At 15.5% G+C, this 24,864-nt stretch overlaps 8 protein-coding genes across 8 annotated transcripts, besides 1 other annotated feature; 5 read left to right on the top strand and 3 right to left on the bottom strand.

The window, feature by feature from the left end:
- Window positions 1-1,271: 1,271 nt before the first annotated feature.
- Window positions 1,272-1,589: a sequence feature.
- A 7,912-nt stretch (window positions 1,590-9,501) lies between these two features.
- On the bottom strand, window positions 9,502-9,975 carry PGAL8A_00107800 (conserved Plasmodium protein, unknown function; the record flags this gene model as incomplete). Its single annotated transcript, XM_028673521.1, has 1 exon — window positions 9,502-9,975. One exon carries the CDS (start codon window positions 9,973-9,975, stop codon window positions 9,502-9,504), a length of 474 nt encoding a protein of 157 aa, XP_028526195.1.
- Window positions 9,976-11,498: 1,523 nt separating this feature from the next.
- On the top strand, window positions 11,499-13,574 carry PGAL8A_00107700 (TatD-like deoxyribonuclease, putative; the record flags this gene model as incomplete). Its single annotated transcript, XM_028673510.1, has 5 exons — window positions 11,499-11,785; window positions 11,857-11,957; window positions 12,034-12,901; window positions 13,251-13,316; window positions 13,532-13,574. The coding sequence occupies 5 exons, from the start codon at window positions 11,499-11,501 to the stop codon at window positions 13,572-13,574; spliced, it is 1,365 nt and encodes a 454-aa protein (XP_028526194.1).
- An 81-nt stretch (window positions 13,575-13,655) lies between these two features.
- PGAL8A_00107600 (conserved protein, unknown function) lies at window positions 13,656-14,162 on the top strand (the record flags this gene model as incomplete). Its single annotated transcript, XM_028673499.1, has 3 exons — window positions 13,656-13,712; window positions 13,853-13,984; window positions 14,106-14,162. The coding sequence occupies 3 exons, from the start codon at window positions 13,656-13,658 to the stop codon at window positions 14,160-14,162; spliced, it is 246 nt and encodes an 81-aa protein (XP_028526193.1).
- An 801-nt stretch (window positions 14,163-14,963) lies between these two features.
- PGAL8A_00107500 (conserved Plasmodium protein, unknown function) lies at window positions 14,964-17,339 on the bottom strand (the record flags this gene model as incomplete). Its single annotated transcript, XM_028673488.1, has 8 exons — window positions 14,964-15,364; window positions 15,439-15,589; window positions 15,665-15,728; window positions 15,822-15,952; window positions 16,077-16,160; window positions 16,233-16,320; window positions 16,390-16,514; window positions 16,710-17,339. The coding sequence occupies 8 exons, from the start codon at window positions 17,337-17,339 to the stop codon at window positions 14,964-14,966; spliced, it is 1,674 nt and encodes a 557-aa protein (XP_028526192.1).
- An 878-nt stretch (window positions 17,340-18,217) lies between these two features.
- PGAL8A_00107400 (conserved Plasmodium protein, unknown function) lies at window positions 18,218-18,568 on the top strand (the record flags this gene model as incomplete). The annotated part of the gene is made up of 1 exon (XM_028673477.1): window positions 18,218-18,568. The coding sequence occupies one exon, from the start codon at window positions 18,218-18,220 to the stop codon at window positions 18,566-18,568; it is 351 nt and encodes a 116-aa protein (XP_028526191.1).
- A 109-nt stretch (window positions 18,569-18,677) lies between these two features.
- Window positions 18,678-19,385, top strand: PGAL8A_00107300 (conserved Plasmodium protein, unknown function; the record flags this gene model as incomplete). Its single annotated transcript, XM_028673466.1, has 1 exon — window positions 18,678-19,385. The coding sequence occupies one exon, from the start codon at window positions 18,678-18,680 to the stop codon at window positions 19,383-19,385; it is 708 nt and encodes a 235-aa protein (XP_028526190.1).
- A 651-nt stretch (window positions 19,386-20,036) lies between these two features.
- On the top strand, window positions 20,037-21,482 carry PGAL8A_00107200 (UMP-CMP kinase, putative; the record flags this gene model as incomplete). Its single annotated transcript, XM_028673455.1, has 5 exons — window positions 20,037-20,303; window positions 20,387-20,474; window positions 20,560-20,649; window positions 20,745-21,182; window positions 21,310-21,482. 5 exons carry the CDS (start codon window positions 20,037-20,039, stop codon window positions 21,480-21,482), a joined length of 1,056 nt encoding a protein of 351 aa, XP_028526189.1.
- A 687-nt stretch (window positions 21,483-22,169) lies between these two features.
- PGAL8A_00107100 (conserved Plasmodium protein, unknown function) lies at window positions 22,170-23,801 on the bottom strand (the record flags this gene model as incomplete). The annotated part of the gene is made up of 1 exon (XM_028673444.1): window positions 22,170-23,801. The coding sequence occupies one exon, from the start codon at window positions 23,799-23,801 to the stop codon at window positions 22,170-22,172; it is 1,632 nt and encodes a 543-aa protein (XP_028526188.1).
- Between the last annotated feature and the right edge of the window lie 1,063 nt (window positions 23,802-24,864).

Below are 24,864 nucleotides of genomic sequence, written 5' to 3'. Positions count from 1 at the left end.
AAATTATATTATAAATTTTTTTAAAATATAAAATTAAAGTAAATAAATAAAGCTCATTTATTAAATTAATTTATATAGCTATTTTTGAAAAAAAAAATAATGAAAATAAGTTAAATTATTAAATTGAAAAAATATGGAAAATATAATTTAAATAAAATAAAAATAGATAATTAAAACATATAAAATTTAATTTATAAATAAAAAAAAATAAAATAAAAATAAATAAATGAACATTTAATTTTAATATTTTAATTAATATATATATAAATTATTTTCCTAATAAATTATTAATTTAAGTAAAAAATATAAATTAAATTAAATTAAATAAAAATATATATATATTTGAATTAAATTATATATATTTAAAAAAATAAATAATAAAATAAAATATTAACAATAAATTAAATAAAAATAATTCAAGAAAGTATTTTAATGTATTATTTGATTATAAATAAAATTAACAATAATATATTTCAAATTAAATATTATATAATACTTTTAATAAAAATTAAACTTATTATATCAATTTAAAACATATTTAAATAAATAACATTAATTAAATAACTTAAATTAATGTAAGTAAAACTAAATAAAATTAAATAAATAAATAAATAAATAAGTAAACAGATAAATAAATAAATTAATTAATTAAATAAATTAAATAAATAAATAAATTAAATAAATTAAATAAACTAAATAAATAAATAAATTAATTAATTAATTAAATTAAATAAATAAATAAATTAAATAAATTAATTAAAAAAATTAAATAAATTAAATAAATAAATAAATTAAATAAATAAATAAATTAATTAATTAAAAAAATTAAATAAACTAAATAAATTAAATAAATAAATCAATTAGATTAGGTATATAAATAAAATAAAATAAAATAAAAAATATACATTATAAAACGCATTTATTAGTATATAAAAAATAAATATACATAAATAACTAAAACTATCACAATGTTACATATTATATATATTTAACTTAATTTATTATTTAAATAAAAATAACTAAAATATATATAATAAGAAATAGTTTTTGATGAAATAATTATTTTAATTAAATATACAAAATATTATCTTATTTAAAATAATTAAAATTATTAAAAATAAACAAATAATCTTATTTTTAAAGTGAATATAAAAATATATTATTCAATTCTAAAGAATTTATAATGTTTATGTTCATATAATTTATTAAAAGATTAAATAAATAAATAAATAATTATTATTTAAATAAATAAATAAAAATAATTAATATTTAAATAAATAAATAATTAATTAATATTCAAATAAATAAATAAAATAATTAATATTTAAATAAATAATTAATTAATTAATATTTAAATAAATAAATAAAATAATTAATATTTAAATAAATAAATAAAATAATTAATATTTAAATAAATAAATAATTAATTAATTAATGTTTAAATAAATAAATAAATAATTAATATTTAAATAAATAAATAATTAATTAATTAATGTTTAAATAAATAAATAAAACAATTAATATTTAAATAAATAAATAAATAATTAATATTTAAATAAATAAATAATTAATTAATTAATTAACGTTTAATATATAAATATATAATTAATTAATATTTAAATAAATAAAATAATTAACGTTTAAATAATTAATTAATTAATTAACGTTTAATAAATAAATAATTAAAATAAAAGTAATATAAACAATTTTAAATAATATAGAAATTAAAAATATATAATATTAATAACATTTTAATATTAAATAAATAATATTTGGAGATTAATATTTTAATTAAATCTTAACATAAGTATTTATTATTAATAAACAATAGTATATTATATAAATTGTTATTAATAATTAAAAAAAATAGTATTATTAATGAAGAAAGTTAATAATTAAATTGATAAAATAATTAATACAAATAGTTAATTTGTGAATACAAATGTTATTGTTAATAATTTATATAATACTAATCAATAAAAAGAATTAATATTAGTAAGTAAATAAAGCAACATGAAAAAAATAATAATATAATATATTAATATGTGTAATTAAATAAATAACATATATAATAAATAAAGTAATATATTTAGTATAAATAATTTATATATTTATTATTTAGCTATAAATTAAATTTTTTATATATCAACAATTAAATATATATTATATTTAATTAACTTATAAAGCAAGAATTTTATTTAAATTTTATTTTAATGTGAACAAATGAAATTTTTAAATTTTAAATTAAATTTTCCTTAAAATAAAATTTATAATGAATTATATTATTGAAGAAATATTTTAATAAATAAATAGATAATCAAAATTTTTTGAAGCTGTATAAAAAAAAAAATAATTATTTATGAAACAAATATGTCATTTATTCAAATTATATATATTAAATATGTTAATAAATAATAGAATATATAAATAAACAAAATTTATTCAATATTTTATATTTAATTTATTAAATAGTAAAATATGTACGTAATAAAATAGTATGAATTATTGTTATATTAATAATATTATTGTTTTAATTTTTATTTTTAATATAATAGATATTTTATTTTGTTTTAAGATTAAATTTTTATTTTATAAAATTATATAATATTACTTATAATTTGATTTATTGAATTGTAGTTCCCTTATGAGTTTTTTTTGTTTTAATTACAACTTTTTATAAATTTTTTGTCTTTTAATTTATTTTGCAAAACTCATATTTTGAAAGGAATGAAATATTAAAGTATACCAAAAACCATATATTTAGAATGAATCTTTTATATCAATATAGTCTTTCTTCTTTCCCTTCTTAAAAGATTTATATTGTTTTCTATTATTGAAATTGTGTTGTAAAAAATCAAAAAAATTAAAAATAAATAAACAGAATAGTTTTTCTAATTAAATTAAGAATATCAAATAAATATATATTTTTCATTTTTAATGTAATATATATATCAATATTAACTTGTAATATTGCTTATTATTTTCATTAAAAATTATCTTCCATTTAAAAAAAAAGAAAAAAATGAAGCCTTAGAGTAATTTTATTTTTTCCCTTCATGATGTAAATTTATCATTTAATAGGAAATAATGAAATTAGATCAAATTAACTTCATATTTTATTTAATGAAATCATTGAATATTATCTCTATTTTTTTTATTTCATTTGAAATTATGCACATTTAATGAAACAAATTATGATTTTACCCATATTGTCTAAAAATTTTGTGAATCTTTATATCTATATTAAAATAATATCAAATAATGCCTTATTTTTTATATTACAATTTTCCAAAAAAAATATAAAATAGTTCTTGAAATAAAAAGATTTTGATGTTTATCATGTGTGGTAATTTTAATTATTAACTTTTTGTTTCACTAACGAAAAACAGTATTGTGTATCTTAATACTTTATTTTTATTCACGAAAAACATTAGTTTTTTTTTTTATATTTCGTTTATTTTTCTTTTCTGTTTTTATAAATCATTTTAATAATAAAGAACTAGTGTAAAAAAAATTTCATCATTTCATAAAATGAATATAAATTTATTTAAATAAAAATGAAATTTATAAGAATTTATAAACTTATAATCCTAAAAATGAAAAAAAGGTATAAAATGAATAATATGAAACATAAAGCTTTAATAATTGAAAAGATGAAATCAAAATTACCCCAATGAAGCTTGTATCGAAAAAGCAAATCTAATAAAATGATGATGTACATTTGAACTTAATAAAACACATTCTCTAAAAAGTAAATGTATTAGAAAAAAAAAATTTTTAAAATAATTTTCAAAGAAAAATTGTCAAGAGGAAGAACATATAATATATTTAAAATAAATCTTAGTATTTTAGTAAATATATATCATAAAAAAATAAAAACTTAATTTCTTATTTTATTGTATAAAACATGTAAAAATATATATTCTTTTAGATATCATATTAGAACCTTTGCCAAATGTTAACATTGTTTTCACTCAAAATATATTTAAAGACAGATTATTGAATAAGGCATTTACATAAATATATTAAGATGCTTTAATATTTGTAAATGAAAACTGCATTTTTTTTTAAATAATTAAGGCAAATATATACATATTTTCATATTACTATTGTGATATTTTTAACACTTATATCTATAATCAGTTACATATTGTAGTTTTAAAGCCATTTTTAATTATTTTATATGTAAATTTATATGTACATACAATAATTAATTATATTTAAAAAATGTTTTATTGAAAATTTTCAAAAAAAAACTTAGTTTTTCTTTATGTATATTTTTTGACTTTAAGAATATTTCAATAAAATTTAAAAATGAAAAAATATATACTTTTGCTGCAAAAATTCTACCATATAAATTTCAACGTTTTTAAATTTCCATAAAATCAAACATTTAAAAGTGTTAATAAAGGAAAAAAATAATTCTTCCATTAGTATAATTTTTAACATTCATTACAGGAAAATAATTCTTCAATAATTACAGAATTTTTACATAATAATACTAATTCCATATAAAATTGGAGATATTGTTTTAAAGTAATTTTTTTTTTATAAATGAAATTTTATAATATTATTAGAAATAAAAGTATTTTTTGGTTTTATAAATGTATATTGCTTCTAGGGATGATACGTTTAAATATACTAAATGATTTATATATGTAATATAAATTGTAAAGAATAAATAGAATGTTTATCAATTATCATGAAGAGGAAAACTGTCTAAAATACTTATGTTTAGCAATCCTAAAAAAATCATAAGAATATCAATAATATATTATTTTTTATGTACACAATGATATAAAAATTAAAAGAAAAGATCACAATCATATCAAAGACTATTTTTCATTTTTTTTAAAAACTTTTAACATATTCTTTTATCTTTTTAATAATTTGAATATATTTTAAATTAGCAAAAATTATCTATGTTGGTTAAAAAATGCAAATTATCTATAAAAAAACTTCCATGTATTGTTTTTTTTAAATGAAAATTTCCTTTTAATTTCTATTTCTAACGATAAAGTTTTATGGACAACGAAAAACAGTGTCAAAATGATTGTTTTTTTTTTATCATTTTAAATGAAATTCTCTCAATATACATTATAAAGCACAACAAATACTATTCTCCCTTTTATTTTAATTTTTACACTTATTAAACTAATCATGATGTATTTTTTAGTGATTTTTTTTTTATATTCCTTCTTATGTTCCAACTCTTAGTAAAGTAATTTTTATTCTGAAATACAATTATTCATAATTATACGTTATTTTTCCATAAAAAAATTTCACAAATGCATATAAAATATATTTTATTTCTTTACATAAATTCAATATTGAGCATAATTTATATCAAGCAAAAATTATCTTATTAAATTATCACAATTACTATGAACCTTTTTTACATATTTTATAAACCTTTAAAGTCATATAATTGTGTATATTTGTAAATATTTAAACACAAAAATAAAAGTGAATAAATAATATATTCCTTCATGAATTTCTGTAATATTCTTGAATTTCATTTTTTTGCATTCAATTTATCTTAATTTCTGTTGTAGAGATACGTATGTTACACATATTCCTATTTTGCTAATTATCATTTTATTTATTTAATGATATAAATGTTTTTAATGTATTGAAGGACTAACTAAAAAATAATTCAATATAGTTTATTATTCCAATCATTAAAAGTTAGGTTGGTTGCATATAAACCTTTTTTTGATTATTTATTAATATATTGCATTATAATTTCTTATTTTTTTTTTTTTTTCTAAATATGAAATTTATTTAGTTTTCTTAATTCCTCTATAACATTTAAAAATCTTTATGAAATAGAAAGATTATTAATTATAATTTAATCTTTCTGTAGTTCTTGAAGGGCAACATAAATCATTAATAAATAATTTTATAAAAACCAAAGGGTGCCTGAACTTCCACCATAGTTTATTTTATATTCCTTTAAAAATTAAATCTTATTTATGTTCATTTTTTTCCATTTTATTTTTATATTAAACACTTAAACTTTAATATAAAAGGTGAATGTAACAAATAATATAAAAAGGAGATATATAATTTATAAAATCATGTTTATGTGTTTCAGAATATTGAAAAATTTTATATAATTAAGATATATATTAACATTTATATAAAGATAGCAAAAGTGACAATCACAATTTTTTTTTTATTGATTTATTGGTTATATTTAATATTTTGTATTTTTTTATAGGAAATTTAAGATTATATAACTTTTATTTTATAGCTATAACTATTATAGGAACTATTTATGTTATTATGAATTATTTAAAACTATTTAATGGTAGTATCTATAAAAGTGGATATAATTTCAGAAATATAAAAAAAATAGTTTTTTATATTTGAAGAATTCCAATTGATAAAATTCCACAAAAAAAGACAATAAAACTATTTCTATTTGTAATATGCTAAAAATACAAGATGAGACAATGCATATTATGTTTAATAACTTGTCCATTGATGAGTTAGTGAACTATTTTATAATTTTCCTGTTATGATAGAAATAATAATATATTTTATAAATTGAAATATTACATAAGTTTCGTTTTCATTTTCCTATTTTTATTATATGTGTAATATATTATTATATTTTTTTGGATATTAATTTTGAAAAACACTAATTTTAGTCTTTGGGATTTTTTAAATTAAAGGTTATGTATAAAAAAATGAAATAATTAAAATGTATATAAAAAATTGAAGAACAATTATAACCATTTTTATTAATAAAGAGAGAAAACAATTAAATGATGAAAAAATAAAATTATAAACAAATATTAAACAAGAAAAATGAATATGAAGGAAATAGAATAATTGAAAGAAAAGAAAAAAAATGAAGGATCAATAGATTTAAAGTTTTACAAATGAAAAAATAATAAAAATATGTGATTTAAAATATTATATAGATGTAATATAATTATTTTAAAACATTTTTTGTTTTAACTAATTATATGTTAGAATAGTTAATAAAACAAATAAAAAATTTTAAAATTTGCTAAGTTTCCAAACATTTAATATTAATCCATTTGATTACTCAAAAATATAATTACTTAAAAAAAATATTTAAAAGAACAAAATATAGCATAGATAAATAAAGAAAAGAAATGAAAGCTCTTAAAATTGTTCATTAAAAATATAAAAAAGACATATTAATACTTTATATTATTTAATTATCATGAAATAAAGAATGTGTAGTTAATATTTTAATAATTGAAGAAAACTACTAAAATTATAGAAGATGGCATAAATTTATACTTAGGTTACTTTTGTTTATAGAAAAAATTATTCTGGTAATGATAAATTTGATATAATTTTACTTAATGTATTTCAACCTTAAAAATAATACATCTAATTTATAAAAAAATTAAATAAATACTAAGCATTAATTAAAAATAAAAATTATTTTGAAAATAATCATTTAAATGATTTATATTTACTTAAACATTTATGTAGTAACTTATATTTGATTATTTTAAATAAACATAAAGAACTAAAGAATGTTTACTTCGTAAAAAAAAGTAAAAATTTAATATTCTAATAATAGGAAAAAGTTTTAAGCCTTAAAAAGTTTTTATTTAGAAAAAAAATAAAGTTAATGAATATAAGAAATAATATGAAATAGAAATATTGATGTCTTATAAAATTTATTCTCTAAAAAAATTGAGCTAATTATATTTTCCCTTTGTAAATATAAAAAAAAATAATTCAAAATTTTATGATATTACAAATCATGCAATTTTTCAAAATAAAACTTATATAACTAATGTTGACTACGTACTTACAATAATTTTCACTAAGAATTAAATAAAAATATAACTCAAATTCTTTTTAGATAATTTTTAACGTGCATACCTTCTAATGTAAAAAAACTCCGACATATAATTAAATAAAAAATATAATTTTGTAAATTATCAAACTTAAGCTAATATATATAACACTGTTAAAAACAAAAAAATACACTAAAATAAATTTTTATAATATATATTCTAATTATCTTACCATATAATGATTCAGTATGTAGTAAAAATTAATTAAAATTTTTATTAATATACCATTAAAAATCTCATTATTATTTAATCATGGCACAGGTTTTGTATTAAATTTTTATTACATAGAAAATACTTTTAAAGTAATAAATTTATAAAATCTAACATTTTGCTAAATATTTTTTGAAGATATTAATATATTCACATTTAATAGGTGAATTTAAAAAAGGGACATTGAAGATAAAAGGTTCTGTTGTTTAAGATTTGGAAATTTTTATATTTCAAAAAAAAAATATACTATAATAATTAGACGTTAATTTATTAAGGATAGTGTTATTGTATGTTATAAAATTAGAAGTTAAATATTAAAAATGTATGAATAAATGTTTACATTAATAATGTTTACTTAAGAATATTTATATAAAAGTGTACTTATTCATTTTATAAAAATAAATAAACATTTATATTATAAAATACTAAAAAAATACCTATTTAATAAATTTTAGAATTTAATAGTGTTAATCTAAGAAATAAAAATAATTTATTATTGAGAATAATTGTCTATTCTAAAAAATGACCAATAAACTTTGTAATTAGAGAAAAAAATTTTGTAACTATCTTTTATGTAATATTTTTATTATTTTTTAAATTTAATTCTTAAAAAAAAAAGGGAAATTTCAAAAAAAAATGTATCATTTTGTAGTATAGCAGAATTTTCCTTCAAATCAATTATATGTTTTTTTGCATAGTAATAGAAATTATTTTTATTTTATATATACTTTTATATATTATAAAATTTCATTTAACAATTTTATAATAAAATTATGAAAAATATTCATTTTTTTTTATATTAGTCTACATAAAAGATATAATATTTTTATTTATTTTGAACAATTAAAGGATACTGTTCGCTGATACGTGTCACACATGTTCAATGAATCATAGGATCATAAAATAATTTTTTATAAGGCAGGTAGTTAAAGTGTTTTAAGTTAATATGTTGCTTTTTATTAGGAAATTTAAAAAAAAGTAATGAAATAAGTTACTGTGTTATTAACATTTAAATTAAAAAGAAATAATGTTTTGGTTTTTTTCTTTTTTAACATTTTTCTTTGTGTATATATTTTTAGTGTAGCATTTATAATATATTTCTTTTTATTTATGTGTATTCTTTTTATTTTATTCATTCATTATTTTTGTTGGGTGTTTTTATGATCACGAAAACATTAGTGAATATGTTACTTTTAGTTATTTAAAAAAAAAAAATAATATTAATAAAAAAATTTATGTGAACATACTTTTTTATTTTTTCTTTAAAATACAAGTTTTATTCTAAAAATCTAAGGATAGAAAAAATGAAACAAATAAAAAAAAAAATAATTTTAACTGTTAATTATTGTTCATTATTTTTTAACTCTTGTTTTTCAGTATTAAAATATAATGTGCAGATAGATATAATAAATAACATTTACCAATTGTTTAAAAATATTTAATTATTTAATGATTTTATAATATTTTTAAGACTTTGCTCAAATAATTCAATTTCAGATTCATCGAATTTATTTTCCAAAACAAAAAACTTTGCTATATTTTTAATATTTTCACTGTCTAAAATAAAAAAATCTTCTTTATCTTCAATTACACTATTTTCTATTTTTTTACTTTGTTCTTTTTTTCTTAATAAATCCTTTTTGTCATTTTCTTCTGAATAATTACTTATAAATGAGTAATTATTATTTCTTTCATAATTTTCATAGTTTTCATCAGTAGTTTCTATTTTTAGTTCATCTCCATTTTCTAATTTGATAGAATCTATTTCACCATTTAATAGTTTTCTAATTGCTTTGGCTGCATTTTCTGTTTCATTAAAATTTGTATTGTTTCTTCCTGATGAAACACTAACAAATATAGCAAAGAAAAATATCATGCATATAGTAGCTAAATAACTTAAAGAAACTTTCATTTTTCCTGAAATAATAGATAAACAAATAGTTATAAAAATTAAAATATATAAAAAATAAAATTACTTTTTTTTTAAAAAAAATTTAAAGAAAATTTTATGTGAAAGGTTGAACAAATTAATATTGTCTTGAAAGATTACAAAATAACAAATATAATTAGTTAAATAATTATTTTTATGAATAAAAAAAATAAAGTTGTTAAAACAGAATTTTACTGAAGAATAAAAAGTTTTAATATTTTTTTTTTTCTAGCTAAATGACTTTCGCAAAATAGTATTCTGATAAGGTTTACAACCAAAATATGGCAGCTAATATATTTTTTTTTTTTTTTTCTAGCTAAGTATGTCGATAAAAAAAAAAAAAAAAATTATATCACTTTTTTATATTTAAATAAATAGTTCAGTTTAAAGTTAGCTATAATAAATATATTGCGTCTTTCCGCTAAAACAAAAAAAAAAAAAAAAAGACAGTACATTTTTAATTAAAAAAAGTAATCAATGAGAAATAAAATTTGAGAAATTGATCTTTAGACTTAATAAAAGTAAGATGATAATATATTTCCATTGAATTTAAAAGTAATATATCAAAACATTTATATAATTTATTTTAAAGGGGAAAGATACTTATATATGTTTTAATTTATATATTAATAAAAACCACATTCAGTTGTAAGTACGATTTCTTAAAAAATATTTATGAGGAGATATAATATTATAAAAAAAATAAATTTATATTTTATTTTTTCTTTAAGATTTTTTTTCTTGTTTAATTTTTTCTTTTAAATTAAAAAAAACATAACACTAACTTATAAATTATCTCTTCCATAAAAGGTTTGAATTTTTTTGTTCTTTTCCTAAAACTTAGATTTTTTTATTATTTCATTTGAGTATATATTTTAATAACGTATTTAAATTACTACATGAATTTTAATGTCATACGAGCACAATACTTTCGAAGGCTTTAAAAAAATAATGTATGAACAAAAAGCAGCATAAATAGAAAAAGTAATATTACACAAGTATGGTATAAAATAATATTACATAGATAAAAATTCATTATTTTTTTTGCTTTATAATATATCGTATTATTATAATATAAACAAAGTTAATTTATACAATATCTTACAGAAAAATAATAGACTTAACATATAAATATTATATCTAAATCTTACACTTTTATAAAATAACTTCGTAAAAATAAAAGGGTAAACAATGTTTATTTTAAAAGAAAAAAGTTATAAATTAAATTGAAGAAAGAATATTAAAAAAAAAACTATTATATATTAAAAATATATACACATTTTTATTTTTTTGGGGTTTGCGTTAAAAGTTAATATTAATCATTTAAAAAAAAAATAACCATAAAGTCATTTAGATAATTTATTATTTTTTATATATGTCATTTTTTGCCTCGAAAAAAAAGTTACATTTTTTTAAATTTACATAAAAACATTTTTTTTTTTTTTTTAATGTTCATATATTTTTCTCTTATATGTGAACAAAATAAAAAATAAATAAATAAAAATATGCAATCTATTATTTATTTTATTAAATATGTAATTTTTTTACTATATATCTATAATATCATTTTAAAAGCTAAAAGTTTTAAGGTATCAAAAAATATTAGGTATTTTATTTTCTTTGAAAAAAATATAGTGTTTAAGAGAGAAACAAAGATTAACTTAAAGAAAAGTACAAATATAAAGAAAATGGATAGCCAAGAAAATTTATTTATCGATATAGGGGCAAATCTAACTGATAAAATGTTTGATGGGATTTATAATAAGAAAAAGCATGAAAATGATTTAAAATAGTAATAATTAAAACGTATGCATATTATATATATATTTTTTTTACTTTGTTAATTATTTATTTTCCTTGTAGTGTTTTAAATAGGGCAAAGAACAATAATGTTGAGAAAATTATAATAACTTGTACATGCTTCGAAGATATTGATAAATCTCTTAAAATTTGTGAAACATATGGTTTAATTTTTTTATTTTAAACATTAGTAATTTTTAATCTAAAAATTTATATTTTTTTTTTTTAATTTTTAAACAGATCCTGAATGCAATTTTTTATTTTTAACTGCTGGTGTACACCCAACAAGCTGCTTTGAATTTACTGGAAAAAAGCATATTGAAGAAACAGAAATGTTAGCAAAAAAGGAATTTGAAGACTTTATAAAATACTATGAAAATGAGAAAAATTTTGTGGAAAAAAAAAAGTGTGAAGATTTAGTTGAAAACAAAGAAAGTAACGTAAATTTAAGTACTACGATAATAAATGAAAGAAAAATAAATTCTGATGAGATAAGAAAAGAAGATTTTAAAATACCGGGTTTTGTTTATGATGAAAAAGATCAGAATTATTTAGAAAAATTAAAGGAAAAAATAAAAAATAATAGTAATAGAATTGTATCTATTGGTGAAATAGGATTAGATTTTGACAGGTTATTTTTTTGTCCAAAATATACACAAATTAAATATTTTATATATCAGTTAAAATTGGTGGAAATATTTAGATTACCAATTTTCCTACATATGAGAAATTGTTCTGATATATTTTTTGAAATTTTAGAAAAATATAAGCCATTAATTGAAGATGTTGGGGCAGTTATTCATAGCTTTACGGATCAAAAGGAAACAATAGAAAGAATATGTAACTATAAAAATTTGTATATAGGGGTAAATGGATGTTCATTAAAAACTTTTGAAAATATAAATGCAGTTAAAAAAATACCTTTAAATCTTTTATTATTGGAGACTGATGCACCTTGGTGTTCATTAAAAAAAACACATGCATCATATCAGTTCATTAAAGAGAAATATGAAAAAAGAAGTTATACAAACTTAAAAAAAATTAAAAATGTAATACAGTGTGATGACACAACTATATTTAAAGAAAGAAATGAACCCTATAATATTGTGTAATTAAAAAAAAAAAAAAAGAAAAACTAAAGTGAATGAAAAATATTAATACGTGCCTTTTAATTTATAATTGTTCTAAAATAAAAATTTTCTTTTTTTAAATTATATTTATATGGTCCTACATTTCTTATTTATATATTCAAAGTTTTATTTTATATAATTGTCAAAAAAAAAAAAAAAAAAAAAAAAAAAAAAAAAAAAAAAAAAAAAAAAAAAAAATAGCTATTTTATATTAAAGTATATTATTTATTTTATTTTTTTATCCATTACTTATATTTATGCTTTTTTGTTTTATTTGAAGTTTTTATATATATATATATATAAATTTATAATTACATATTTTTGCAGAGATATAGCAGAAATTACATATAAGATTAAGGATCCTAACATAACATTTGATGCATTTTGTAAAAAGTAAATTAAAATTTTTTTTCATATATGTTTTAAAATTATTTCATATATTTATTTAATATAAAGATATATCTCATTTAAAACTTAATTTTTTTTTTTTTTTTTTTTTTTTGTATATTAATTCATAGTTTTTATTTGTTCTTTTTATGTTTTATATTATATATATATTTATATATATATTTAATTTTTATTTCCTTTTTTAATATTCGCTTTAAAAGAATTAGATGTAACACTTTAAATTTGTTCAAGAAGCTAAGATAAAAAAAATTTTTAGTAATGAATCCAAAGTTTTATAGTGTAAGATATATTATTATTTAAAAAAAAAAAAAAAAAATCAAAAAGATGGGAAACGTTAAAAAAGAATTTTCGAAAGATACACTGAAGGCACATTTAGAAGCGGTAAACTTAATTTCGTCCTATTTAGTTTGTCTTTTTCTCTTTTTTTTATATTGTTTCATTTTTATTTTCACTATTTAATTTTCTTTTTTTTTTTAATGTTTCTCATTTAATTATATATAAAAAAAAATCTTTAAAGATAGATAGAAGAATGTAAAGAAAAAAAAGAAAAATATGTAAAATGTTTTAACAATTGGTATAAAAATAATTTTCTTAAGGGTGATTTAACACAAGCTTGTGACGACTATTATGAAGACTATCAAATTTGCGTTTTAGTAATAATAAGAATAATAAAAATAATATTTCAATAAAAAAAAAAAAAAAAATGAATAAAATAAAAGTAAAAAAGAGAATGAGAAAGATTAAATTATATATACATTTATTATTTTTTTATAGAATGATTTAAATAAAAAAGGCTTAAGTCATTTAACGAATTTTGAAAATGAAAAATGAACTGACATATTTATATCAAAAATTTTTTATATTTTAACATTTTTAATTTAATTTTATTTTATTTTTTATTTTAACATTTGGTACTCATCTATTATTGTTCCTTCAAAAATAAAAATACAAAATATTTATAAAAACAAATAAATAAATTAGATGAATTAATTTTTTTTTATAGTTTTCATATGTAAAATTAATAAAATTCACAATGTAAAAATAAGAATGTATATATATATCTTAATTTATATGAAAGAATATTATTAAAGTATATGTAACATTGATAACACATTAAATAATTACGATAATATATTAAAACATAATATATAATTACGAATAGAAAAGATATATATATATATATAAAAGAAAAAACAATGTAAAAAATAAATAAATAAATTTAAACAAACAGGAAACGTTTAATTAAAAAGATACAATATTTTAATAAAAAATTTAAAATAATAAATAAATTAATTCTTTGTATAAAAAGTAAGAGATAAAAATAAATTGATTAAGAATATCTATGTTTTTTCAATTATATTTTATATATTAATATTATAATTTTTGTTTCATTGTTTTTCATTAAATTCTGAATAAAATTTGTGCTTTTAGTCATTTTATAAATTATTATTTATTAAAACATTCAATGATATACTATTTACGTAATTTTATATTAAAATTTTTATTAGGAAAAACTTACAAGAACTTTCAAAATTTCTTTTTTTTTTTTTTTTTTTTAATTATTTTATAAATGTGTTAATTTTTTAACAATTTAAAGTTTACTGATTTTATTTTCCCAAACTGTTTATAAATTTATTTTATTTTTTTTTTATTATTATTATCATCAGTACTGGTAATTTTTATAAAATTTTTGTTTTCTTCTAAAATTTCATTAGAATTATTAGAACACGTGAAATTTTTTTTATTATCTTCATTCTTTATTGAATAATCAAATTTATTTTTTTTGTCAAAAATTATTCCATTTGTATGATTGCTTATAAAATTATTTTCTATATTTATTTCATTTTCTATTGGATGATTTAAGTTTTCTATAGGATAATTTATATTATAGTCATAAAGAAAATCAGAATAATTGTTGAATTGATGATTATATAAATTTAAGGGATAAAACAAATATGGATTCTGAATGTTCTGATTACTATATAGATAATACAAATTTGTATCTATGCTGTTTTTATAAATATTATAATTTCCTATAAATTAAAAAAATTTTATGAGTCAATCTTAAAATATTTACAATAAATAAAAAAAAAAAATTAATACAAACCTATATAGTTTGGAGGAGTAATATTATAATTTTTAATTTTAAAAGAATCTTTTTTAGAAGAATATTCAGATGCTTTATTTTTGTTGTAATTTTTTTTTCCTTTCTCACTTTTATCTTTTAAATGATAATTCTTTCTGTTATAACATACATGCTAAAAATAATAATAAAAAAAAGAATTAATTTATATTTTACTATGTAAGTATAAACAAATTTTTTTTTATTATACAGATAATATCTTTATAATTATAGATGTGTTTGAAGGTAGGTCTAATAATTCGTTTAATTTCTTCCTAATAATTAATAGAAAAGGAAAAAATTTAAAAATATTTTTGCATATTTATATATACACTTATATTTCTTTTGTTCATAATATTTTATATTACGTTAAAATATTTTTTAAATAGTGAGAGTAATTTTTCATCCATATTTTAAAAAAAATTTCGCTCTCTCTTATACATAATTGTATACCAGATATATCAATTAAATTGAATTCTTCTCCAATTGTTAAGAGGACCTAAAAAAAAAAAAAAATTTATTAAGGTAATTAAAAATTTTAATATTTTATATAATTTATTTTTTCCTAAAATTTCATATTTAACATTTATAATTAAAATTTAAAGAAGAAAAGAAAAAATTACCATTTTTTCCCATATTAAATCGGCAATATTACTTCTAAAATAATTTGTATTTTTTATAATACAAATAAATCCATTTGGATATTCCTAAAATAAAATTAAAATAAAATAATAAATATTTTACTTTATTTTATTTTTATTATAATTATTCATTTATACTTCATAAAGTGGCTTAAGATTCTGTTTAAAGAGATAAATATTATAATATTCTTTTATTGAAGATGGAGATTTCATATATTTATAATTCCTGTTAAACAAAAAAAAAATAATAATAATAAAACTTTTTCTTATTTTTTCTTTTTTATTTGCTAATTACTTATAAAATCTTTCTATTGTGTTAAATGTTTCTAATGATATTAAACTGTTAATATACTGTTCATAATATTTTCTATTTTCTCTATCAAATAAAAATGCCCAAGAATTCTGTAAATAATTTTCGTTCTAAAAAAGACAGAATATACAAAAAAAAAATGAAATTAATTCGTATTTATAGTAGTATTAATATTAATAAAAACAAAATATAAGTTCTATCAATAAAAAAGTATTAAAAATTCTTTATATAAAGATGTCTGTTTTTAAAAAAATTATATCTATATTTATTTTGGAAATACTAATTGGTTTATTTTTTGTTTTTACTTTATTTTGGGTTTCTTCTATTTCTTTTTTTGAATTTATTTTACTTTTTTGATCTAAATGGTTCTTATTCATATTGTTTTCGCTGCAATTTATTTCATTTGGTTTATTATCATTCATATTATTATTAAGTATATTATTTTCATTCATATTAGTTTCATTTACAATTTTCTTATATGTATTGTTACTATCTTCTGTGAATTCGCTATTATTTCCTTTGTTGTTTATTTCATTTTTTTTTTCTAAAAAGTTCTTTTTAGGATTATCTTTTTGATATTCTTTGTTCATTTCCTTTTTTTTCTTTACTTCTTTCCCGTTATATGTGTTTATCTTTCCTACATTTTTACTCTTTTCTTCTTTTAATTCATCATACTTTTTTTTTGATTCATTTTTATTTTTCATTATTTTGACTTCACTTAACTCACATTTCATAATTCCATTGTTATTATTATGGTCATTTTTATTCTCTTTTAATGAATTTTTATTTTTAAAATTTGTTTTAATGTTTGGCTTGTTATTTTTAAAATTTTCGTTTTTATTTTTCTCATCTTCATTTATATATGAATCATTGTTTTTTTTGGTTTTTCCTATTTCACCAAAATTGTTTTTAATACATTCTACGTTTTCCTTCATTTCTTTTTTTTTTTTTTTTTTTTTTTTTTTTTTTTTTTTTTTTTTTTTTTTTTTTTCTTAATTTAAAAATAAAATACAATAATAAAATAAATAATAAAACTTGGTTTAATCAAATCTAATTTAATTTAGCAAAATATATAAAAAATATAGATAAAATTTTTTTCCCTTTTTATTTTTTTTTTCTTACATAGAATTAATAAAATTAAACAACATTATAAAAAAATTAAAAAACATAACTTAAAAATAACTAAAAGGAAAATTTGCTTTTTTTATAAAATATTTTAAATAGGTTAAAAGGAGAATATGTATATATATACATATATATTTATATATGCAAAAAGGTAGAATTTCAAATCTATAAAAAAAAAATGTATATATATGATAGTTTAAAATGTTACTCTATTTTAACATACATATATATATATATATATATATATATAAAAGAATATGGGAATTAAAAAAAAAAATTTTTAAAAATGTTCAAAAACAAAATATAATAAAAAAATAAAAAGTTATTTTTATTTTTATGTAAATTAAAAAAAGTATTAATAAGGTCTCCATATATTCATAGAAAAATATATATATATATATATATATAAAACGAAACAATAAAATTTTTTATGCACTTAAAGTTTCTTATTTGAATTTTTTAATAAAATATGTAGATAAAAAATAAGATGTAAGTAATTTATACATTTAAGAAAAAAAAAATATGTATGTTATTATAAACATATAAATATATTTTTAAAAAACTGTGAATAAATTATGATAAAATTACATGTACTTAAAAAATTGAGAAAAAAAAAATTAATTTAAAAAAAAAAAAAATATATATATATATATATTTATATATATATATATATATATTTTAATTCAAAATGATTTTAAAAAGAAATAAAACATTAAATGATTTTCCTTATCACTTATGTTGGTTTGGTTTGAAGCCAAATTTAAAATTTTTGATCGATACTAATTTTAAGTTTAGTTGCTTAGAGGAATTTTATTTATTTAGATTTTCAAATATTACTAGTTTTAATTTATTAAATTTAAATCATTCAAATAATAATTTTGTAAATGTATGGTTTGATAATTTAGACAATTTAATTAAATGTTTTAAAATTAAATATTCATCAAATAAATCAAAAATATATTTGTATGAAAAATATTTTAATAAGAAATATCCTGTTAATGATATATTTAACTATAAAAAACCTGAACAATTTTATTAAGAAATATATATAAGGGTGGCTATTCAGTATTTCTTTATTATTTTCACTACTTTTATTTTTAATAAAAACTTTAGCTATTTTATAGTATTTTATTTTTACTAAATAGAGAATGGATGGAAAAATAAGACTAGCAAGTATTCATGAGTTAAAAGAAATTTTTATAAAAGAGTATACTGAATATATAAAACTACTTAAAAATATAGAATTATATTATCAAAAGTTACAATTAAATTGGTTCAAATTTCATTTATTTTATGAACCTAATAAAAATGACGATTTTGCATATTATAAAGAAGTAAAAGATAAAAAGAAAAATGGAAAAAAAAGTAGGAGCTATTGTAGTTATAAGGCTATTGAAGAAGATTTGAAAGTTATTAAACAAAAAGAAAAACAAAATAACTGTTATTATTTTAAAACTTTTAGAAAATCTTTTATTTTATACACTTTAAGGGATATAACTAATTCAGTTGAATTGTATTTAAACATTAAAATAGAATCAATGAATAAATTAAAAAAAAATGTATTAACTGATATTAACAATTTTTGTAGGGAAGAAATAAAAAAAATTATATTTCTAATAATTTTGTGTGAATTAAAATTAAATAATTTACTAATTAGTCAAAGGAAAACTGATGATAACAATAAATTAAATACAAAAATAATAAAAAATATAATTGAATGTTGCAAAAAAGTTATCCATGAAATTACAAAAAACTTAATTCCACATTTTCTACTATTTAATATATTTTCCTCTCCAAATTATTTTAATTATCAATTTAATTATTTCGATAATTTTATTGAAAGCATTGAAAAGTAAAACAAATATAATAAAAAAAAAAAAAAAAATGTAAGATGTAATGAATTTTATTTTTATTTATTTTTAATAAATAAATGTAATGTTCTTCCCTCAATACCTTACTCAAATATATAACAATTAATACTTTATTTTTGTGTATATATTTTTTTTTGTAAATTACTATAATTATCTTCGCATGTTTTTGTATCATTTTACTTTATTATATATTTATTAATATTTTTGTTATATTTTACTATTTTATTTTATACATTATTTCTATATATTGTTATGCTTAATTTTCATTATTAATTTTGCATTTTTTCTATTTTATTATGTATTTTTTTTTTTTTTTTTTTTTTTTTTTTTTTTTTTTTTTTTTTTTTTTTTATATTATTTCTATAGAATTTTTTATCTATTACACTTAATTTTTTTATAATTTTTTCGTATTTTTTATTTTTGTTTTTATTCTTTTTCTTTTTTTCTTTTATTTCTTTATTCCTTTTTTTTTTTTTATGAAATCAAACATATAATAGGGAGTTAATATTAAAGTGAAATAGAAAAAAAGCTGAATAATGAAAAACAAGATGCTTAATTGTTTTTAGATATATAATTTAGAAGAAAAAGGAAAAAATATTTATGAAAAATAAACACTTTTATTTAAAACTTTTTTTTATGATTTTAGTTAATTTCTCTAAAGTTTTCTTTGTTGAAAATTTAAATTATTCGAAAAATAAGAAAAAAATTTTCTATTTGAACAGAACAAATGTTTATTATAAAAAAGGAGATAATTTTAAAAGTTTATTCAAAAAAAATAAAATAACAAGAATTATAAATAATACAAACTTCGTTTTTAATACTAGAAAATTTAATTCATATCAGTATTTAGAAACATTTTTTATTAATAATAAATTCATAATGAGTAGAGATCAACCTCTTGTGGTAATATATGAAAAAGACAAAAAAAAAAAAAAGAAAAAAATAGGAAAAAAAAAAAAATTTTTTTTTTTACAATTTTTTTAAAGATATTTATGCTTGGTGGACCAGGAAGTGGAAAGGGAACACAATGCAAATTAATTCAAGAAAAGTTTGATTTTATTCATATTAGTGCAGGTTTATATTTTGATTAATTATTTTTATAGTTCTTAATTATATAATTTACTTATTTAAATGTTATTATCTATATTTTTATTTAAAGGTGATTGTTTAAGAGAGTATTTAATAAAATGTGAAAAAAATGAAGTAAACAAAAAACATCAATCAATTGTAGAAGATTGTATAAATAATGGTTTGAAAAATGTGTGTACAAATATATATATATATATATATATATATATATATATATATATTTTATATAAAATTTTTATTAATTTTTGTATTTAGGAAAAATAGTTCCTGTAAATATAACTTTGGAATTAATGAAAATAAAAATTGAAAGTGAAATAGAGAAAAGAAAACAACTAGAACATGAACAAATTGAAGAAAGAGAGGAAATAAAAGAAAAAAAAAACAGTTTTTCATTTAATTTATTAGATGAAAACATATATTTAAAAAATACAGATATGGAGAAATACCATGAGAAATTAAAATATGAAAATAATATTTATGAAAATAAAGAAGTATTAGAGATATTAAAAAAAAATAAATTAAAACAAAAAGCAAAGTATAAATTTATTATTGATGGATTTCCAAGAAATTTCGATAATTTTAATGGATGGATTAAGATTATTGGAAATTATGCTTATGTGCATCTATGTTTATTTCTTTATTGTGATGAGGAAGTTATGATTGAAAGATGTATAAGTCGAGGATTAGTGAGTGGTAACATTATATATAATGTTATTAATTTGTTCTACATTTTTATTAATATATATGTTTTTTTTAATTCATTTTTTTTTTTTTTTATTATCTTTTTATATTTATTATTATTATTTATTTATTTCTTCAGGGAGAGTTGATGACAATATGGAAACATTAAAGAAAAGATTTGAAACTCATAAAAATGAATGTATTCCTATAATAAATTTATTTTTAAATGAAAATAAATGTATTTTTATTAATGCAAATAAAAATATTGAACATGTATGGAATGATATACAATATATTTTTTCAAATATGTAATATACTTAATATTTACAATTAGATATTATATTTATAATACCTCATTTTACATATATACTACATTTGACTATAATTTTTGCAATTTTACATAATATATTTTTGGTCATGTAGTTTATGATGATCTCAACATCTTTTTATTTTCTTAATTAAAAAATTTCTAAAAATATATAGAATTTAGATACATATATATTCTAACTTTTAGAACTTTTTTGTTAATTTTTCTTTTTTTTTAAATAAATTTTAATTTTTAATTTTTTTATTTGATGATATATATATATAATTTAAAAAAAAAAAAAAAAAAAAAAAATAGTAATATGGAAAAGAAAAAATATTTACCATTTAACGAAAAAAAAGAATAAAAATAAAATAGCAATTATGCTAAAAATAATTACATGAAAGTTATATATCATGGACAAAGTTAATAAAAGAAAAAAATTAAATTTGGGAACAAAACAAAATATAAAAATCATCTAATATATATATGTATTTTTAGTACTTTTATATAAAAGAAAAAAACATATGCTACAGAATGATATTATTTCATAAAATTCTGTAAAAAAGGTTTTTTTTTGAAATAAAAAAAAAAAAAAAAAAAAATTCCAATAATGAATAATACATGGAAGAAATATAAAAATGAAATATGAACCCACATTTTTTTTTTGGTATATTTTTTCATGTTTGTACTTTTCAATTTTTTTGATTTATTAGATATGATTGTTCATAAAATTTTTGTCCCGCTTTATTTGTTTCTCTCCAGTGATACAAGAAGTTTTTAAAAAGTTCTGTTCTTTGATCGTGACTTAAATTTAAATAGTTATTAAGTTGTTCATTTATTTCTTCATCTGAGTTAATAATAAATGGATTATTTTCTTTCTCTAATATATTATTTTCATTAAAAATGTTATTTTTATTTTTTAGTCCATTTTCTAATTCATCAATTTTACAATGAAGTAATGTTTTATCACTTAGTAAAACATTTTTTTCATTTTCAATTTTAGAATTTTCTAATCTTAAACTATCAATTTGATTTATGAGAGAAATTTTTTCATTATTTAAATTTTCTATTTGTTTTCTTAAATCATTGATTTCTTTATTAAGAGCAAATTCATTTTGTGCTATTTTTCTTAGTTGTTGATTCTCATTAACAATTTTATTCATTTCTATCTCAAGACTATTATTTAAATCAATTAAAGTTTGAACATTTTTATTCAAATTTGTTATTGTTCCTTCAGAGCTATTTTTAACTTGATCGAACTTTTGATTATAATTAATTATGATATTCCTTAATTCTTCTATTTTTATATGACTATTTTTTTCTCTCTTTAGTGTTTCTTTTAATAAATCTGAAACTTTATTATAACTAATTCTAATTTTATTTATTTCTTCAGTACTTTTTTTCCTGCTTCTTTTTAAGCATTCACAATAGCTTAATAATTCTTGAAATAAATAAACTATATCTTTTTTTTTTTCGGAAGAATATTGTGAAACATTTAAATAATCTAATTTATTTTCATTATTTTCATTGTTATTCACACTATTTTGTAAAAAATTTATATTATTTAGGTTTGATGTATTTATGCTGTGTGTTTTAAAAGTTAAGCTACTATTTATATTAAGAGTTTTATCATTTAAACCAAAATTATTGTTATTATTTATGTTGTAATTAAAGTTATTATTATTGTTATTGTTATTCAAGTGAATATTATTATTGTTAGTATTATAATTATTATTAATATTAGAAGAGGCATTATTTACATTTGATAATACATCTTTACTTTTCATAATTGTGTTATTAAATATATCATTTTTTTTCTGATCATTATTATTATACCATTTATAGTTATTTAATAAATGGTTATTTAAATTGTTCTCATCATTTAAATTATGCAATATTTTATTTTCAATTTCTTTTTTTTCATTACTTGTATTCACCAAATTTTTTTTAGGAGTAAAAAATACTGCGTGCCCAATAAGAAAATTTTTTTTTTTATTATCACTATTATATACATTCATATTTTCATTATTTAAATCACTTAAATTATTTTTTATTTCACTTATATTTTCTGATTTATCAGAATTTTTATTTAAATTATCTTCTATTGAATCACCGTTAATTTTTTTTTTTTTTTTTAAATTCATGTATATATTATCTGAAATACTTTTTCTAATATTTTCTTCATTTTTTGAACTATTTTTTTTTAAAAATATTATACTATCGGTTGCTTCATTTTTTTTAATCAAATAACCTTCACTTTTTTTTTTCTCGTAATTATTTTCTTTTGTTAATTCACTTTTTTTCTCTGATACATATGATCTCATTCTTTTAAAAAAAAAAAATATAAAATGCACTACTTATGTAAAATTTTACACATTCAACTTTTTTTATTAAATATAAAAATATTTAATACATATAATATTATTGGAACATCAGCATATTTCAATTATATATATCTTTTGAAAAATAAGCAAAGATAAATTGTAATAAAAAAAAAAAAAAAAAAAAAAGTGGAAAAATATATTTTTTAAAGATTATATTTTAAGCATTTTGTTAATATTTTTTATTTGGTTGTATAAATAGATGAAATACATTTTAATAGTATATATATATTTTTTTTTTTTTTATATTTAGTACAAATATTCAAATTTTGATTAGTTCAGTTGATTCAGATTTAACATATTAAGTTTTTTATTACTTTTTTGTTTGTCTGAATACTTTTCTTAATATTTTATTTTCTACAGAAAACTTATGGAGAATATTTCATAATCATTACTCTTTTTTTTTTTTTTTTTTTTTTTTTCAAAATTAATAACTTATTAAATATATTCCTCAAAATAGAAAATGAAAAAGTACATAATGAACTAAATTTTAAAAATTTAATAAATAACATAGATTAAAAAAATAAAATAAAAAATAAAAAAATTTTACAAGTTTAGAACTTTATTTAAAAACATTAGGAATATATAATTTATATATATATATATATATATATAATGTTTATGACTATTTTTAAATAAATGTTTTTTTTTTTTATAATTAGTATGAATAAACAAAACATAAATATTTGTATACTTTTGAAATTTCAACAAATGAATTGATAACAACAATTTATAGGTATACATATGAAATACCATAAAATGCTCTCGCAATCAAAAGAAAAATTTAAATATATAATTTAAAGAATTGAAAAAAAACTAATTTTCATTTTGTATATTTTATTTTACTTCATTTTATTTCGTTGTATAAAAAAAATACATTGATTACATATATATAAAGTAAGCATTACTTTTGTCCTTTTTAAATGTTTTTCTCATACATACATATGGAGTTATGTTTTTTTTTTTTTTTTTTTTTTTTTTTTTTCCGTTTGCACATTTTAAATAA

The sequence above is a fragment of the Plasmodium gallinaceum genome (assembly GCF_900005855.1).
Source record: "Plasmodium gallinaceum strain 8A genome assembly, contig: PGAL8A_v1_62, whole genome shotgun sequence".
Classification (NCBI taxonomy): Eukaryota; Apicomplexa; class Aconoidasida; order Haemosporida; family Plasmodiidae; genus Plasmodium; species Plasmodium gallinaceum.
Note: the sequence above shows the minus strand (reverse complement) of the source record. Positions and strands in the feature narration are given on the sequence as shown.